The sequence below is a fragment of the Heptranchias perlo genome, chromosome 7 (assembly GCF_035084215.1).
Source record: "Heptranchias perlo isolate sHepPer1 chromosome 7, sHepPer1.hap1, whole genome shotgun sequence".
NCBI classification, from domain to species: domain Eukaryota; kingdom Metazoa; phylum Chordata; class Chondrichthyes; order Hexanchiformes; family Hexanchidae; genus Heptranchias; species Heptranchias perlo.
Genome location: NC_090331.1, coordinates 38,467,805 through 38,486,731, shown reverse-complemented (window position 1 = coordinate 38,486,731; position 18,927 = coordinate 38,467,805). Strand labels below are relative to the sequence as shown.

General features: G+C 40.3%; 1 protein-coding gene across 4 annotated transcripts in view; it reads left to right on the top strand.

The window, feature by feature from the left end:
* xirp2b (xin actin binding repeat containing 2b) overlaps window positions 1-18,927 on the top strand; it is a 125,363-nt gene that overhangs the window by 57,734 nt on the left and 48,702 nt on the right. The window contains exon 1 of one of the 4 annotated variants that reach the window (XM_067987354.1): window positions 8,640-8,825. The exons of 2 other annotated variants lie outside the window; for them this stretch is intronic. In XM_067987354.1, coding sequence (XP_067843455.1) covers window positions 8,723-8,825 — 103 coding nt within the window. In that variant the 5' untranslated portion in view covers window positions 8,640-8,722. Of the gene's footprint in view, window positions 1-8,639; window positions 8,826-13,446; window positions 13,623-18,927 lie in introns of those variants that run through there. One more of the 4 variants, XM_067987355.1, reaches the window with a different exon arrangement.

Sequence of the window (18,927 nt, the reverse complement as noted above, 5' to 3'; positions counted from 1 at the left end):
CAAAGAGTGGGAGACGTTTGGAATGCTCTTCTGCAAACGGCAGTTGATGCTAGCTCAATTGTGAATTCTAAATCTGAGATTGATAGATTTCTGTGAACCAAGGGTATTAAGGGATATGGGGTTAAGGCAGCTAAATGGAGATAGGTCAGAGGTCCACCATGATCTCATTCAATGGCGGAACAGGCTTGAGGGGCTAAATGCCACTGCCATTTGCTGTCGCCTGTTATGCGCCACCTTCTCCTGCAAGAAAGCGAGATGTGTGTCTGGGTTATGGGGCTGTCATGGTTGAATAGCTGCCAGTGTGTGTGGCCTGTGAGTTTTGGGCGGGCGGCTTGCAACAGTGGTAATGTGTAAGGTTGAGAGGAAGCATCTGATTGGAATAGTTGAGTATTGATTGAAAGAGTTTGTTGGTATGGGGGTGACGGGAGGTGTAGTGCGTGGAGCAGTGGATGCGGCCAGTGGTGCCGTTGGTGGGAGACGCCACTTGACCTCACCCACCTTGAACACTCGTGTCAAAGCATTGAATCTCTTCCTGCACTGCATCCATGCTTGTGGTGCTGCGTGCCTGGCATTGACTTCGTCCCCTGCTGCTTCCCATTGCCTTTTGGGTATATGTCAGGAGGGCCTTTTGTTCTTCCTCCACCACGGATATAGGATGTCCCTCCTTCTGTCCACCTCTTGCATCAAGGCCTCTAGTACATCAGCAGAGAATCTTGGTGCACGCACTCTTGCAGGCCTGGTACAAACTCAGATTGGCAGATTGGTGAGGTCTGGCATGCAGATTGGAGAATGTGGGATTTAATAGTGCACAACCTTTATTCAACGTTTTAACATAACTCATCAATGTGTAAACATAGTGATGGGACCTGTATCTGTGTTTTATGTGTGCAATGTTTGATCTCAATTCAGACTCCGTGCAGACAGCAGACTGTTATTTTTAGCAAATAACAGGTACTGGCTACCTTTAAGAGGATTTAAGCAACGTCCTCCCTTTAAGAGATTGGGGCACCCCCTGCTGGTGGAAAGTGTGAATTGCATTGAATCCTCATGCCAACATTGATTTCCAACGCTGCTTGCAGTTAAGTCCTCAGGCCTCACGAAAGTCTTGTCCTGCCTGTGCAGGGGCCGATGGCTGCGGGTTAATAGCAGATCACGCTATCTATGCCCAATAATAGGCCCTATAGAATTTTCCCCCCAATCTGTCTAGCAATGATACACCATGAATGAACAAAGAAATAAGGACAAAATTGAAACTAAAGAAAAAGGCATACACTATGTACATAGACAACTAAGGAGAGGATGTCAAAAGGGATAATGAAAAGTTTAGGAAAGAAGTTTAAAAGAACAATTAGGAAGGCAAAGAGAAGTTACAAAATTAAATTATCAAGGAATATAAAAAAGAAATAGTAAAGTATTCTATAGACACATAAATAACAAAAGAAATATCAGGATAGGGATTGGGCCACTAAGGGATACACATGATAAACTCAGAGATAATGACAGCGAAATGGCAGAAATATTAAATAATTAATTTGCATTTGTATTTACCAGGCATGACATTAGAAGAAGAGATCAAAGAAGACAATTAAGATAGATAGGGAGGAGATAATTGATAAACTAATCAAACTTAGAGAGGATAAAACTCCTGGTCTGGATGGACTGCATCCGCACATATTAAAAGTTAGGGAAGAGATAGCAGAGGCACTATTACATATATGTATCAATTCATTAGAAAAAGGAATAGTGCCAGAGGACAGGCGGACAGCTAATGTGATTCCTATATTTAAAAAGGGAGATAGAACCAGTCCAGGGAACTATAGACCAATTAGCTTAACCTCGATGGTAGGCAAGATAATGGAATCCCTACTCAAAATGTAATAGAAAAACATCTAGAAACTGGAAAATATAATAAGGAACATTCAGCACGGATTTCAAAAGGGAAGGACATGCTTAACAAACCTTATTGAATTCTTTGAAGAAGTAACAGAAAGAGTAGACAGGGGTAATGTAGTAGATGTTATCTATTTGGATTTTCAAAAGGCCTTCAATAAGGGACCACATAGTAGACTGTCTGAGCAAAAGGTGGGAAGTGGTGTTCCACAAAGATCGGTGCTGGGACTACTGTTGTTCACCATTTACATAAAAAATTTGGACTCAGGAATTGGAAGTACAATTTGAAAATTTGCAGACAACACCAAATTGGGTGGTATAGTTAATACCGAGGAAGACTGCGACAAAACAGAGGAAGACATTAATAAACTTGCAGAATGGGCGTGTAATTGGCAAATTAATTTCAATATAGATAAATGCGAGATATTACATTTTGGTAGGAAGAATAAGGGGGCCACATACTGCATGGATAATAAGAGTCTAAATGGGGTAAAGGAGCAGAAGGATCTGGGGTTCAGATACATAAATCACTAAAAGTAGCGACGCAGGTTAATAAGGCCATTTTTTAAAAAGTATACCAGGCACTGGGGTTCATTTCTAGAGGGATAGAATTGAAAAGCAGAGAAGTTAAGTTAAATGTGTATAGAACCTTGGTTAGACACATTTGGAGTACAGTGCACAGTTCTAGTCTCCATATTAAAAAAAGTATATAGAGGCACTGGAGAAGGTGCAAAAAAGATTTACTTAGGGTGATACCAGGACTGAGGTTATACCTATCAGGAAAGATTGAGCAGGCTGGGGCTCTTTTCTCTAGAAAAGAGAAGACTGAGGGGTGACCTGATAGAGGTCTTTAAGATAATGAAAGGGTTTGATAGCGTAGACGTAGAGAAAATGTTTCCACTTTTGGGGGAGTCCAAAACTAGAATATTGATATAAGATAGTCATTAATAAATCGAATAGGGAATTTGGAAGAAACTTCTTTACCCATAGAGTGGTTAGAATGTGGAACTCGCTACCACAAGGAATAGTTGAGGCGACTACCATAGATGTATTTAAGGGGAAGCCAGATAAACACATGAGAGAGAAAGGACTAGATGGATACGCTGATAGGGTTAGATGAATTAGGGAGGGAGGTGGGTCTGTGGAGCATAAACACCAGCATGGACCTGTTGGGCTGAATGGCCTGTTTCTGTCCTGTACATTCTATGTAATTCTATGTAAGTACTTGACTAAATGCCAGCTTGGCTCAGTGGTTGCACTGCCTCTGAGTCAGAAGTTTGTGGCTTCAAGCTCTGCTCCAGAACTTGAGCACGTAATCTAGGCTGATGCTTCAGTGCAGACCGATACATTGTCAGAGGTATTGTCTTTTTAATAAGATGTTGAACCAACTTCCTGTGTGCTTGTTGATGTGGATATAAAAGTTTACATTTAACCCCTGACCATTTTTTTTGCCTTTTGGGGAAAGAATTGATCAACATCACTAATTGCTTTTGCTGGGAATTTGTTCCATATAATCATTACTCTGAAAGGAGGGAGGATTGCATATTTGTGTGTGTCCAGCAAGTTACTCCAGAGACTAGAGTGCATAATCTAGACTGACACTTCAGTGCAGTACTGGGGGTATTAATATTGAGGGCACTACACTGTTGGAGGTGTTGTCTAATACATGAAATGTTAAACTGAGTTCCCGTCCACCTGCTCAGGTGGATGTAAAAGATCCCACTGGGAAATTATCTCAGTGTCCTAGCCAACATTTGTCCCTCAACTAACATCGCTAAAAACAGATTATCCAGTCATCAATCTTATTGATGTTTGCTGAGCCTTTCTGTGTGCATTTTTGGCTGCTGCATTTCGCTACATTACAACAGTGACTATACTTCAAAAAAAGTACTTCATGGGCTGTGAATATTTTTGAGGCGTCCTGAGGTTGTGAAAGGTGCTATATAAATAGAGGTTCGATTGTTCATTTCTACTTGTGGTCTAGCCTTTAGGCATCTGCAGGATTGAAACAAAAGCTATCGCCCAACCCTTTTTAAAAAAAAAATACACCTTGTCCATTTCAATTTTTAAAATCTCTTGTTTAAAATGATAAAGCCTAGATTTTTCAGATAACAGGAAACATGCTATTTTGATGTGGAGATGCCGGTGATGGACTGGGGTTGACAATTGTAAACAATTTTACAACACCAAGTTATAGTCCAACAATTTTATTTGAAATTCACAAGCTTTCGGAGGCTTCCTCCTTCCTCAGGTGAATGTGGAAAAATCTGTGCTATTTTAGCAGGGCCATTGATTCCCCCAGGGGCATGAAACTCTGAACACGTTAATCTATTATACTTTAGTAGCCCAGGATATAATTTCAGGACCATTGACTTTCCCAACATAAGGCACAATTATACATTACAATAAGGAATAGTAAGTGGTAATTCAGTGCAGCAAATAATCCCATTGCGGGCACTGAGATTATCAACCAAAATCATAAAATGATGCACTCAATGTCTGTCTGAGAACAAGCAGTTCTGTTGCTAGTTTTTTGGATGTGGACTTTAGGGTTTGATTTGGAGTTAACATTTTTGAACAATACAAAATATGATTCCTATTAGAGTATAAAACTATTCAATAATAACTGACTAGGGGTAGATGGATATTGGATGCTGACAATATTAAATCCTGCTACATAATTACTATTTCCCATTTAACCAAACTGCTTGAAAGCTTAATTAGTAACTTAAGAATATGACTTGTATGTCTATAATCAGTAGAATGCTGAGTTTGGAGACAGCTTCTAAAGCTCGATTATATTTTTGGTTTTGTGGAGAGTAAGTTCAGTTTTGGTCAAGTCCAAAGTATGTGGATTTTGTGTGGAAGGCTTCTCTTGAGACAATTCTGGAATTGGAAGGTATTAATTTAAGTATAAACACATCATAGTGACAATTTTTATCAGTAATCAACAAGACTTTAGCATTAGTTTTCATACCAGGTTTTGTTACAAAAGCTGGAGTAAATTATTGATGCATGATCAATCTCTGTAACTTCTATGTGCGAGTGGAGATGTGGGAGTGAGTTACAAGGCAATATTATAAGCTTTGCCTTCACTGTTCTAGATCTATCACCTGAACGCTGATTTTGAATCACCATCTTCAGCTTTATGTAATTTTAAAATGCTCTTATTGTATTCACAGTATATCTGCATATGGATTTTTCATTTTGTTGAAAGAGAAAATGGCCATTGCTTCACTCCATGATCCCCACATGAGGACATAGGGTGTTAATAGCTTGTAGTGTAATAACTGCGGGTTCATCGATAAATAATCTTTGTGTATATATGCAAATTTCAAAACTATGTCAATAGCTGCTGAGTATTAACCAATGGCCTCTTTCAGCAACATTTCCCAGAACCACTTCATTGTAGTGTGATTTTTTTTTCTATTATATATTGTTGAGAAGTGTTGCCCTGTTGGTACCAAGAGTCAACCACATAGTTGGGACTAAATTCACATGTAGGCTAGACCAGATAGAGAAGGCAGGTTTCCATCCCTGAAGGACACTAATGAACCACTTGAGTTTTTACTACAATCTGGTAGCCTTTGTGGTCATTTTTTTTAAAATTACAGATTTATTGAATTAATTTTCCCAACTTGCGATGGCGGGATTTGAACTTGTGACCATGGGTACCATAGCCACTATACTACCATACCCATATGTTACCAAGCCTTAATGCGCAATTTCAGCAGACCTGCAAATTTATAGCTGCTGTTTGCTTTTCCCTCAATCACTTTTTTTAATTAGGTCTTTTGAAATCATATACAAATGTGAGATAAATCAAATTTCCTTTCAAATGTCGCTAGTATTGGGTGCATAGTTAATTATGAACCCATCAATCATTCTAGCACCAACATAACTGAAGTATTAAAGAACAATGCATTTCACCAGTACTGCAGTTATGTATTGTGCTGTTATTAAACTGTCAGCAGTGCGTTGACATATGCTAATGTACTGAGCTGCGGAACAATAGGGTGTGGAGGGTTCATGTCAAGGATTTCCCACATGGTAAAATGTTAGCAATTATACTCACTTCACCATGGTCATCATTCTGCAGTTGTCATAGAAATCACTGAAATAATATTAATGATGTTTTGGGGAGGGAACAGTAATTGCTTAGGAAGAACTGAGTATTGTTCTTTTGTGTGTCATGAGATGTCCCAGGCAAGCCCTGGAAGTGATGTTTGCCTGTCATGAATGGCATCATCATAGTTATTATATATTGTTTGGAAAAGCTCTTTTTTTGGGAGGGGCAGGGGTGGGGGGTGGGGGTTCAAAATTGCCCTGTACTGTATATTGTAAAACAAATTTGTTGTTTGCCTTTTATATCACGTGACTACCTCAATACTGCATATTTAAATTTTCTACATTAAGCAATCACATACTTAGAAATCCAGGACACAGTACCCAGAGTTAATTATTTAGTTATGTGATAACCAGATATGTATACAAATCTGTGATCATACATTTGTTGATGTTTGCATTTGCAACTTAAACTTTATAATAAAGAAAACATTCTCATTGCTTTTCTTCATTTGCTGCATGCAAAACTCATAAATATACAAGTTAATTTACATTCAGCTGAGAAATTACGATTTTAAGACATGCCTTTTTAAAAAATGTATTTATTTACCCTGTACGCAGTTGATAATCAATGCACTCTGCAAATGAATGTGCAAGGGTGAAAATAGCATACTACATGAAACACAGGGAGATATCATCCTGACAGTAGTCGTTGCATTGTCTTTCAACTAACAATGCTTAGATGCTACTTGAAATGTTTTGTTAGTTGTAAACAAATTCTCAAAAATTATGAAGCTTATCATTTTGCCTTATTGCATTTTAAATAAAATGAAAATGAAATCTGTTTTGGCCCCATTTCTTTTTTTACAGCACCAATAAGCTAGAGAGGGTACAGAGAAGATTTACGATAATGTTGCCAGGACTGGAGAATTTTAGCTATGAGGAAAGATTGGATATGCTGGGGTTGTTCTGTTTGGAACAGAGGAGGCTGAGGGGTGATTTAATTGAGGTGTACAAAATTATGAGGGGTCTAAAGTGGAAGGAAGGACCTATTTCCCTTAGTAGAGAGGTCAATAACCAGGGGGCATGGATTTAAAGTGATTGGTAGAGGGATTAGAGGGGAGCTAAGGAAATGTTTTTTCACCCAGAGGGTCTAGAATTCACTGCCTGAAAGGGTGATTGAGGCAGAAACCCTCAACTCATTTAAAATGTACCTGGATGTGTACCTGCAAGTACCTAAAGTGCCTTGACCCACAAGGCTACAGACCAAGTGCTGGAAAGTGGGAATAGGCTGGGTGGCTCGTTTTCGGCCGGCATTGTCAAGATGGGCCGAATGGCCTCTTTCTGTGCCGTAAATGTTCTATGATTCCATGATTCTAAATGCAATGACATAAATTGTCAAGTTGCACCATTTGATCATTTGTGTGTGATGTCATTATGACAAATGAAGCATATCTGTTTTGGCTTTTCGCCCTTTCTAAATAACAAAACAAAATTTTCCCCTTTCTTCTTGACTCTTCCTCTGTTTGGATCACACAGAATTGCAAAATGTGCTCCTTTACCCAAACCATAGATTCTCAAATTCTGCACTGAAGGAGTTCTCAAAGTCTGCTGAAGTTCTCAGATTTCAGTCCCTAACGGCTTACTGTGTTATGCAAGCAAAGTGTCTTGTATTCTGTACTTTTTTTGGTGGGAGTGGTGTAGTGGGGGGCGGGGGGGGGGGGGGGAGAGGAGTATCTGTTAACTGGCAGTTTTTTTATGGCATTGTATATATATTTTTAATTAAGTTTGCAATTACAGCAGTGTTTTCTTTTGGATAGCTGGTACTGTTCTCTGGTAGTTAGGATAAGGGGTTTCCTGAAATGTCAATATTAGTAGGAAACCCTAATTTGAAATCTACTGACGTAAACATATCTGGTCGCTCTGCCAGAGAGGTTTGATGTTACTATCTCCAGGGAATGCAAGTGCAGGCATGGCTTAGATTGATGTGCTGCTCATAGAATTTCGAAATAACCTAATGAAGATTACTTCTCCATGAAATTGCAGTAACTGTATTAGAGTCCAAAGTGGGCATGCAGTAGTTGTTTTCACTAGTGATCATGGCTGGGTTAAAACCTAATAAATCCCTAACTGAAATTGAAACTCTACATATTTAAAATAAATGCCAAAGACTGACTTCAAGGCTGTAATTTAATCTCCAGGTTCAGGTGACTGTTATAAACTGCTTGAACTTTAGTCTCGCGCTACACTCCTTGTTAACATTAATGCCTTTAACCACTCCCAATATCTGCTACTCTGAACAGCTCTTTAATTTTCGCACTGATTATTACTTTTGAGGCAACACTAGAACTTCCTTACTAACATTTGCACAGCTCAAATCTCTTCGAGGAAGCTATAGTACAGTACTGTGCATTCCATGGTGATTAATATTCTGCTCAAATTCCCTTTCTCTCGATGGCAAAAAATCTTTCCACATATTAGACTTTGCTATATGATCCATCAGTACTTATTCCTGTACTGTGTTTGAAACTGAAGATTAGGTCCCATTATCCTAAAGGCTATTTCCATGCCTGTGTGTATGTAATGTATATGCTGGCAGTGTGTGCAGGAAGGGAATTGGGAGGAAGAGCAGCCACACATGTCCGCTCTATTGTAGAGAGGTTAACTCGTCAGTGCACTTCCATTTGTTTTAAACTCTGACTAACTGTGCAGTTTCCTACTGACTGAAATGCAAAGTTAGAAATCTTGTGAGATCTTTAGCAGTTAGATGAACCAAAACTTTAAATTAAATACTAACTATTGTGAGCACATGGTTGATTTTTTTTTCAAGATGGGAACTATTAACTACACAGATGGTAATATAAACTCAGGTAAGAATCATGATATTTATTCATGGGCTCAGTCAGAATTCAGACGTCTTTTGTCTTTTATATACTGTTTTCCTGATGGTGCAAAAAGATATCGTCCGTGATTTTTTATTATCACTGAATAAGATTTAACAGTCATTCCACGATCTGTAATGGGATACAGCACTAACTGGGAAATTATGTCATCCATTTCAGAGTTGCTGCTATGCAGTTTGTAAGGCCAGTCACAGGATGCATGTAACTTTAGTTCTTTTAGTCAAATGGAGTCCAGTGTAATGAGAGGCAGGAATGAGGGTGTTTTATGAAGTGTTCCACACCAGTTTATTGTGTTTACTCATACTTGAAAATGTTGTGGCCTGTTTGAACTCTAAATTATTCTAGCATAAGATTTCTATGAAAACTCTTCAGCAATCCAAGGCAGTAAACTAATGTAATAAGAAAAGCAGATGTAACATGTTTGAAATGGTCTGCTTGTGTTTGAGTGTTTAGATTAACAATAGCAAATAGTGAACATATTAACAGGGACTATAATGGCCTAGAAATCTGATCGTGCCACAAGACGGGCATGCAGAGGGCCGGGCGCGTGCTGCCCTCGCCTGATCATGTGGTCCCAGGCAACATGGTAAATTTGTGCTGGGACCTCATTAAAATGTTTCAGGCATGCAACCAGTACTACCTACGCTATTCATTGGCTGCATGCCTGGTTGTGGGGGACCGCAAATCAGGCGTATCTGATTCCACTTAAAGGCAACCAGCACCTCTTAGAGGGGAGGTGCACTCTGGTACAGGGAGCAGGGAAACTTTGCAAGAGGTCCAGACAGGAGACCCAAGTTCTCTGATGTTGCTTTGGAGGCCCTGTTGCAGGCAGTAGCTAGGAGAGAGAGGACCTGTTTACCCCGGAGGACAGAAAGCCCTCCAGGCAACACTGCTGCTGCTGGTGGGAAGAGGTCGCAGGGGTGGTCAATGCCAGGAGCCTAGTTCCCAGAACAAGAATTTCAACTACCTCACCAGAGTTGTCAAGGTAAGAATACTGCTCCCTTACTCACTGCTCACACCTGCACCACCTCCAGCCTCACTGCTCCTAATACTCCCCTCCCCACTTCCCTTCACTCTCCAACAATTATTGCACCACACTTCACTCCACCTCTTTCTCCTCATACTCACATTTCTTACTCTCACTGCTATTGCAACCGTCACTACTCCACACTTCAAATCTTACACACTGCATACCAACTATGCGACCATGACAGACACATTCTTTAAATACCTCAAGACTGTCACTAACACATTCTCTTCTTTCTTGCAGCAAAAGGTCATGCACAACTCTAGACAGGAGGCTGCCACCGAAGGAGGCCCACCCTCTCCCTCATGGAAGAAAACGTGTTGCCATCATGAGCAGGGGGAGAGTCATGGCGATGCTGGAGGAGCCATCACACAAGGTTTCTTCACACATTATCATCTTTTTCCCTTCTTACTTGTATCTCACCTTACACACTCTGATGATAAACTACAGCTGCTTTCACCAGCCACTTCTCTCTCCCTGCTCTCCCTTCACACCAAAAACCAACCCTTGTCCCTCTCTTTCATTTCAGGCATGGAAGATGTGGAGATAACTCTGCCACTTCAGGAAGAGGAGGCCAGCCTTTCTGAAGATGCACTGTCGAAATAACACTTGCAAGCACCAGCTCAGAGACTGGCACCCCACGTATTTTAGAGGGTAGGCTAAAAGATGGGCCGTCACGTGATGAATCATTGGGCACAAGTGTGTAGGAGTTAGGGCAGGGAGATAGGACACCACAGGTGCCAGCTCGCCGGAGGGCATGATTACATACTGGCTCTGCTGCAGATATTAACTTTAAAGCCCCAGGCTACTGACAAAGGCAGATGATCCGTCAGTTAGCTTCATGAACACGACAGTGGTGCCCACCATGATGGAGCCTCTGCTCATACTGCTGCCATGGACACTCAGATGACTACCATCTTCGCTTTTGGGGCCAGTGTTGACAGGGGCTTCCGGAGTGTCATATCACTTCTGAACCTTCCAAGCTGTAGCCACTTGGGAAATATTTCGTAGGAGCACCGGATTGCTAAAAGAGTACTGAAGACAGGCACTAAGGGGTTGCACAAGGTTTATTCATAATTATTTCTGTTCATTATTAGATACAGATGGAATTAGGTTGTTAAATTTGTCTTATATTCTCGATTTGCTGTTGATATTTATATTTGTAGTAAAGTGAGGGCAAGACCCATATGGCTGGAATGAAGGACAGCAATGGGATGGTGGTAATAAGGATGGTGGTGATGAGGATTGTGGAACTGTTGGTGTATTGGGAATGGGAGGGATGGTTCACGTGAAGCGTTTCTGGATGAGCTCCTCTCTGAGAGCTGTGGCATCTAGGTGCATTGGTGGTGGATGTTGTGCCTGCTCTTCCTCCTCTCGCTGCTCTTCCTTTTCCTGCTGAATTTCTTGTTGCACAGGTGGTGGTAAGGACTGTTCCCTCATGATGGTAAAGTTATGGAGCATGCAGCAGATGACCACAAATCTGGATACCTGCTCAGGGCTGTACTGCAAAGCTTCCCCTGAATGGTCCAGGCAGCGGAAGCGTTGCTTGAGTACGCCAATTATCTGCTCAATTATTTTTCTGGTGGCAGCATGGCTCTCGTTGTAGGCCAGCGGTACCTGGGTTACTGACTGGAGTCATGAGCCAAGTCCAAAAGGGACAGCCCTTTCATCCAGCAGCCAGCCTGTAACCTATCGGCCTGGTTGGAACAAAGGTGGCATAGAGGACTGGGGAAGGATAAATGAATCATGACTGCTGCCAGGAAATCGGGCACAAACCTGCATGTGGTCACATGCATTGCCTGTGGTCGCAAACCAGCTGGATGTTGTGGGAGTGGAATCCCTTTCTATTGACAAAGATACCAGGCTGGTGATGGGGAGCACGCAGGCACTGTGAGTGCCGTCTATGGCACCTTGGACCCTGGGGAAGCTTGCAATGTGTGAAAAGTCTAGTAATTTCTCATCTTGCTTTGCTCTCTCCATAGATAAAGAGATGTAGGTATTCCTCTGGTGTAGAGATCCTTGGTGACCTCCCTGATGCAACAGTGGACTGCAAACTGGAAGATGTCGCTGATGCCACCTGCTGCAGCCTGAGAGGAGCCAGTGGCATAAATGTTGAGGGCCACGGTGACCTTGACTGCCACATGTAAACAATTTTACAACACCAAGTTATAGTCCAGCAATTTTATTTTAAATTCACAAGATTTCGGAGGCTTCCTCCTTCGTCAGGTGAACGATGTGAAATCGTTCACCTGACGAAGGAGGAAGCCTCCGAAAGCTTGTGAATTTAAAATAAAATTGCTGGACTATAACTTGGTGTTGTAAAATTGTTTACAATTGTCAACCCCAGTCCATCACCGGCATCTCCACATCTTGACTGCCACAGACAGTGCTGTACATGTCCTGGTTTGAAGCTCGTGTTGTGGCTGTAGCAGGTGACATAGCTCGATAATAATCTCCTTTGTGAAGCAGAGACAACTGAGACATTGCTCCTCTGAGTAGTTCATGTAGAAGAAATGCTCCCTGAAGACCTGCTGTGGGTATGGCCTCCTGCACAGTGCCCTCCTCCTCCCTCATCTGTGGGCTGCTCCTGTTCTCTCCTATCTTCTTTGTTGTTCCCCCTCCTCCTCCAGCCCCAAAGACAGCCCTACCAGACCACCCATGACTGCAGTAAAACTATTTGGAAGGCAGCCAGAAACAGTGTAGTACCGGCAAAATCTTCTTCCCATCAGTCAGAATTAAGTTTTCACAGACCGAAAAAAGGCCAAAAAACACCCAGAAGTTGACCAGTAGCCTCATGACAAGCCAGCAACTAACCTTTATGTAGCACTTCTGAAGCGTCCTTCCTGCCTGTTAGTGCCATGAGTTGCTGAATGAGTTTATTACGTAGTGAGTCCAGTACTAGGGCATACCAATATCAGAAAAGGTTCCTACAACAAGAGTAGGGCCCTCAGATTTTATTCATCATTTTATAGTTCTGGGGAGTGTCCTGGATGCCTACAGAACAGTCCGATCCAATAAGGTGGGTGGCGCACTGGCAGTTCATAATGAATGGGCATGCCTCACTCACCATATTGGATGCTTAGGTGCTCGTTTTGCGACATCGAATTTCTAGGCTAATATTTTTTTAATCAATGTTCACTTGCTTAATGTAAGCAACAAATCATTTGAATGGAGGTCACATTTCACTTAAAATGCAAAATACAATTACTAGTGGCTGTTCTTTCTAATTTGAGATAAATTGTCCTGACGAACATTCATTCTCTCCATTATGAAATTGTACAGCATTGCTCACTTTACTGTAATAAGATGTATTGATAATTATAGCAGGTGCTTAACCTAATGGCTTCAACTTGTTTTATACCCTAGTCAACTTGATTGGTTTAACAGGTGCCAAAGGCATTTGGAGGGCAGCCTGAGTCTGCCTGTCTTGAAAAATAGATTTCCAGCACAAGTAATTGACTAGATGTAGCATCTATAGGCCTCAACTCCTAAAAATAACTGGATTCATCCTTGCAAGCGGCTAAAATAAAATCAGCTGTCACCATCAAGTCTGAGAGGAGATAGAGGCAGGTTTGACTGGAGCTGGTCTCCAGTAAATTGCTGCAATAAGAGGGATTTTTCACTTTTACTGGACATAAGGTAGAAACATTGCTGGTACAGGATTAAAGGGAAGTCTCTTCTACATTAGTTGCTGCTTTACAAAATCTTACTTGCCAAACCTTTGCTGAATTAAAAGGGTATGTATGAAACATCATGTTGTGTACTAAATATACATATCACATAGGTTGATTTTCATTAGTAATGCAAATTTTTCTTCCTCTGTTTAAAGTGTGTAATATGCATTGAGTTTACAAAGGTAAAAACCAAAGTTGGTTTTATCTTTTATTTTTAAGAACACTGTAGTGTTTATACTTTTTTTTCTAAATTGCATTTTAGTATCTATCTTTTGAAATTGCAGTAAAGTGAATATGCATTGCTAAAGTAGGCAATTTTTAGCCAAGTATCAGTCATTCCAGTACATTTGTAACATTAAACCTGATCATGGTCATTTCTTCAGCTGGTCTTGCATTGTGGGGAGAGGGTAACTTTGTGGCTTTTAATCCAAAATTCCTGTAATAGCCAAATAGATCCTAACTATGAAAACTTGCTAATTCATGCAACAATTTCCTGAATCTGGTTACTTGAATAGATGCTATTTATATATATATATATATATAATGTATATATAAAAATGCAAGTCTTTCTTTCTTTATTTTATGAGAATTAGAATATATTCCATTTCTGCCTCGCCCTTCACATCTAATTACTGCCTAGAGAGCAGAGGATGGCAACAGTCTTCCAGCCTTCCGTCCATGCAACAGTGAACAAACAAGAACATATTGCGCTTGTTTGGCCTTTTTTTCCATCCCTCAGGATAAGCAACAATAACAATAACATTTATATAGCACCTTTAATGTAGTAAAATGTCCCAGGAGTGTAATCAGACAAAAATTGACACCGAGCCAAAGAAGGAATATCTGTAAATTGGGAATTATTCACTAGGCAGCCATCGCTGAAAGTTGGAACTTGTCATGGGGCTCAAGCCAGTACCTTGCTGCTCTGCAGCGTGTTGGTGTATGAACTCGATACTCCTCTTTTACCCTTTAAGCTGACATTTTTTTCTTTCTCACCAACCTGAATTCCTTACCGGATGAAATATGTAGTCTACATAAAGTTTTACTTAAACATGTAGCTAAGATGCTTGTTCCTGTGCAACAAAGGGCAATCATACATTGATGTAGACAAAGGCAATGGTTGAAACATTTGCAAATTTACAACTCAAAAGTTGCCATGTCCTTTTGTGAAGATTTAATTCTGTAAATAACACCAGATCTCGTGAGACACTGTAAAAAGAGACTTCAGGGAACAATTTTATCTAGTCTTGTGCAAACCATAGTTGCTGGCTCAATATCCTTTTTTTGTTGTGTATGTACAAAGATAATGGATACTCGGCTAACGTGAAGTGCTCAGATTAATCTGCATGTCATTCCAGTCAACATATGACTGTTATCAAGGAACTTTGACAGCAAAATAGCAATAACAATACACATCATTCTTCGTCAGCTATTAAAAAAAATGATAACCTTTTAAGAGAATGGCTATGCTAGATTTGATGACTATTTGGTGTAAAATTTCTTTGTACGCAGCTTATATAATTATTTTAACTGGCTTGGTTGAAATGTCCGATTTTAACAGTGTTATTATCAGTGATCGTTGATTTGATGCTTGCTTTCTCAAATGGGGTGGTCATGTTAATTATCCATTGAAAGATCTGTCATGAAATGAAGCTGCTGTTAAGCATTAATATTCTAGATCTTGCAGTGCATGTATGTAATCAGAAATCTGCTGATTAATGTGAAAAGCAAGACTCTCACTTTTCTAAAGTTGGATTTCTATAGGGTCAGTTCATCATTCAAAATGGGATGAATTATTTTAGGCCCCCTTGGCCACTGTGATCACTTCACCTTCCCATGTTAAGTGAGCCCTTGACTCTACTCCCAGCTCATCATAAGATATCCTAAGTCTATCACTGCATTTTTTTTTTAACAGAAATATATGGCAAATGTTCATCCTTGATAATAAGAGGTACACTTATTCTAGAACCATATTTCCCCCAATCAATTTAAAACTGCATGAGTATTTTTGCTTGTGTTTTTTTAAACTGTCTGACCAATACCGCAAATATGTGACCTCTACTTTTTAAAACAGTGACAAAAGTGACACAGGGTATTTTAAGAGTTTGCTGCTCAAGTATCAGATCTAATAGCATTAACCCTGATAGGTTTGCAATTGCAATCTAGTCATAACTCAGAGAAACTCATTATTGGGTGGTTAAAATTTTTAAAACTTTTAAAATTTAAAATGTTTAGACTGTGATCAGTTGGCAGTCTTTGTCAGCCACATGCCTCCAGTGTGTATTTGGAATTACTGTAACTTGGGAATTATTCTAAACAATGTGGGGGAGGAAAATGTTTTTAATATATTAGATTGTGTTTGTCAAAGAAGTTCTTCTGTTTTTGTATTGTGATCTAGAGAATCATAAAATTGCCTCTACTAAATAGTATCTTGGTCAGGGCTGTTTGTTAATGGTCTCTGCACAAGCCTTTACAGGCACCGTGTAAGAGTCATGCGTTTAACAGTGCTTATACTTAAAATTTCCACTTTAACATTGTTCTGATCTGATGTAGCCAGTTAGTTTAAAATAAAGGAAATGCCATGTTAGTGATGAATATTGACTGGCAAATTCCATCAAATAAAACAAAATAACAATATAACCATTTGAAGTGACTGGGGTTAAAAATAGAAACTATTCTCCAAAGTGTGAACGTCTACTGCTGAGAAAATGGGATGTTATGTGAGGGTATGAATCTCTTTTTATGAGTTATCCACTAGCTGCCTACTTTCTATAAGACTTGGCCCATACAGCAACTGTGATTGAGAAGTAGGTTGCTGAACTGCTAGTGTTGATTCTGGCTTGCCGTTCTATTAGTGCTTTCCCCACAATGATGGAGCTGATACTGGAAACTCAATAGTGTGGGGTCTTGCGGCTAATTTAGATTTGTGTTCTGTCAATCAGAGCGCTTATTTTCAAACTACTGAAACTGGTAAATTGTTAATTGTATTCAGCTGGGGTTGCACCTTCAGAAAGCCGAAAAGATAAACAAAATTATTCTGTTTTAATCACTGTTTTCAAAAGAGAAAACTTTATTTGACAGAGCATCCAAGAAATTGCAACATAAAAATCTGTAACAAATGCACAGTGCTGCCATCTACAGTGGACTTGCATTGTTCTGCTCTTTATTTTTAAAAATTTTTTTTTTAAATAGAGCAACTGAAACTGAATCAATAATAGTAATTGATATCAACTGGCACTGTACAGTAACAGAATTGTAGGAACATGACCATTTGGTCTTATTTATCAGTTGACCTATCTTTACTTACTTCCATGGTGAGAAGTGTCATTGATTAGTTGTAGTTTTGAGGATAGAAAACCTGTCAGGGTATAATTGTGCTGGAATGGTTTGATGCAGGATATCCCCATGAGTTTTCCTGGACAACTGTTCCTGCATGGAATTCAGCGATTGCATTTTTTCCCCCTCTATACATGGTGACCTTGAATATGCACAGCAGGCTGCCTGTAGTAGCACTTGTACATCTTCAGAAGCTTCCAAATAGTCCTACTGCTATTTAAAGGGCTGCATTTTCCATTGACAAGCAAGCTGAGGGGATTGAGGGTGAATGACTTATGAAATGTTGGGCTCCACACGATGATTTATAGATGTTGTCCTTGTATGAAGTGAGTCACAGGTGGACTGCCATGTTTGGCACTTAAGAGCAATCTCCCCATGGAAGAGCCATCCAAAACATCTGTTTTCTTTTTTTCTACTCTCAGTCACTCACATGCATACACTCAAGCACAAAACTATTACACACAGTATCTTGTAATATAAGCATTGTTTAGTTGCTCTAAAAGGACTTGAAGTGTTATGGTCTTATGGCAAAGTTTCCAATTCTATGTATGTTGATGGTGTGCAATCCTGAGGCACGGGTATGCACAAGATTCAAAGAACAAGCAGCAAGATTGTAGAAGGGTATAGGGGAAGAGCACATGTGGAGTAGGCAACACTTTGCACCAAGCAACCCTTGGGCCATCCACAGAACACATGATATAAATGGGTACTATTTCCATGCCAAATTCCTTCACGTCCATTCTTCTTCTCCACCTGGTCTCAAGCCCTGCAGATTAGTGTGCAATGCTGAGCCTGCTTATCACCTGCTACCATGAATGATGCCTGGGTGCCCTCCTTGGAGGATGCTCTGAAGTGCCAAATTGGGAACCGTCCTCACACCCACCTAATGCAGCTGCATATCTATTTAGCCATCCCTAAAACAGGGGAGAGTGGGTGCACCGCTCATTCACTTGCCTACAGAATCAGTTTTGTGCCTGCACATTGGGTTTCCTTTCACTGCATTTAGGCTTGACACTTCTTCTCCTAACCCCACCATCACCCCAGGCTAGGCAAAGCTCAAATATCTGAAATTGAAGCTTGATAAAGCTGAATTTATACGGCCATGTGTGGTTTACACTGGCTACCTGGTTCTGCCCACCTTCTGAAACATCTACTGTCATAGACCAGATGTGGCATTGTCTGGAGAGACAGCAGTCTGGTCCATGTTTCTCTTCAAAGCTAGGTAACTGCAGATTGCATTGAAGCCAACATTGGGTCAATTTCCTGACTGCGACCAGCAAGGTACCTCGCCACCAGCAGAGACTCAAAATTTAGGATATGATATAATCACTGTTGGTTGTTTACAAGCATGTTTTCCTGGAATACATGCCAGGAATACATGATCCGGCAGCAGGAATTTTTCGACCGTGGCTCTATAATCAAATGAGAGAGTCTGGAGGGAGGATTTTTGAAGTGATCCACACCAGTACTTAGGCTTGCTGCACTCACTTGTACTTAAGAATTTTATGGTCACCAACATGTCCTGTAACAGATGGTTTGCTAGTGGAAAATCTGCTCCATTGTGGGCTGTAGCAAAAGAAAATCCTAATATTGAAATGGACTTTGTCGAGGCACCTGCTAAGCAGCAGGTTTTAGTGATTTTTGTTTACCGAGTTTTCAATGTAAGTGTCATTAAGTGGTAATTAACTAGATGGATAGGAAGAACCATTCGGGAATGATCAAGGTAGAATAGCTACTAACGCATCTCTAGATAAAGTAACTACTTTGGTCAGCTTTTTTAAACTAATATGGTTTTAAAAATGATTAAAAAGTGCGCTTTGCATGGAAGCTTTAGACCCAGCAATAGATACAAAAGCTTTGAAAATCCTTTGAGAATATATGAAATAATGTCATAGCTACAGTGAGGCTGAACGGTTATGTTCAAACTACTTCTATGTTGTGCTTTTTTTTCCTGTATTAGAGTCCCCCATCTAAGTACATCACAACTGCAAGTCATTTTCCATTTGTTGCTTGGATGTATAGAAGGTTCCAA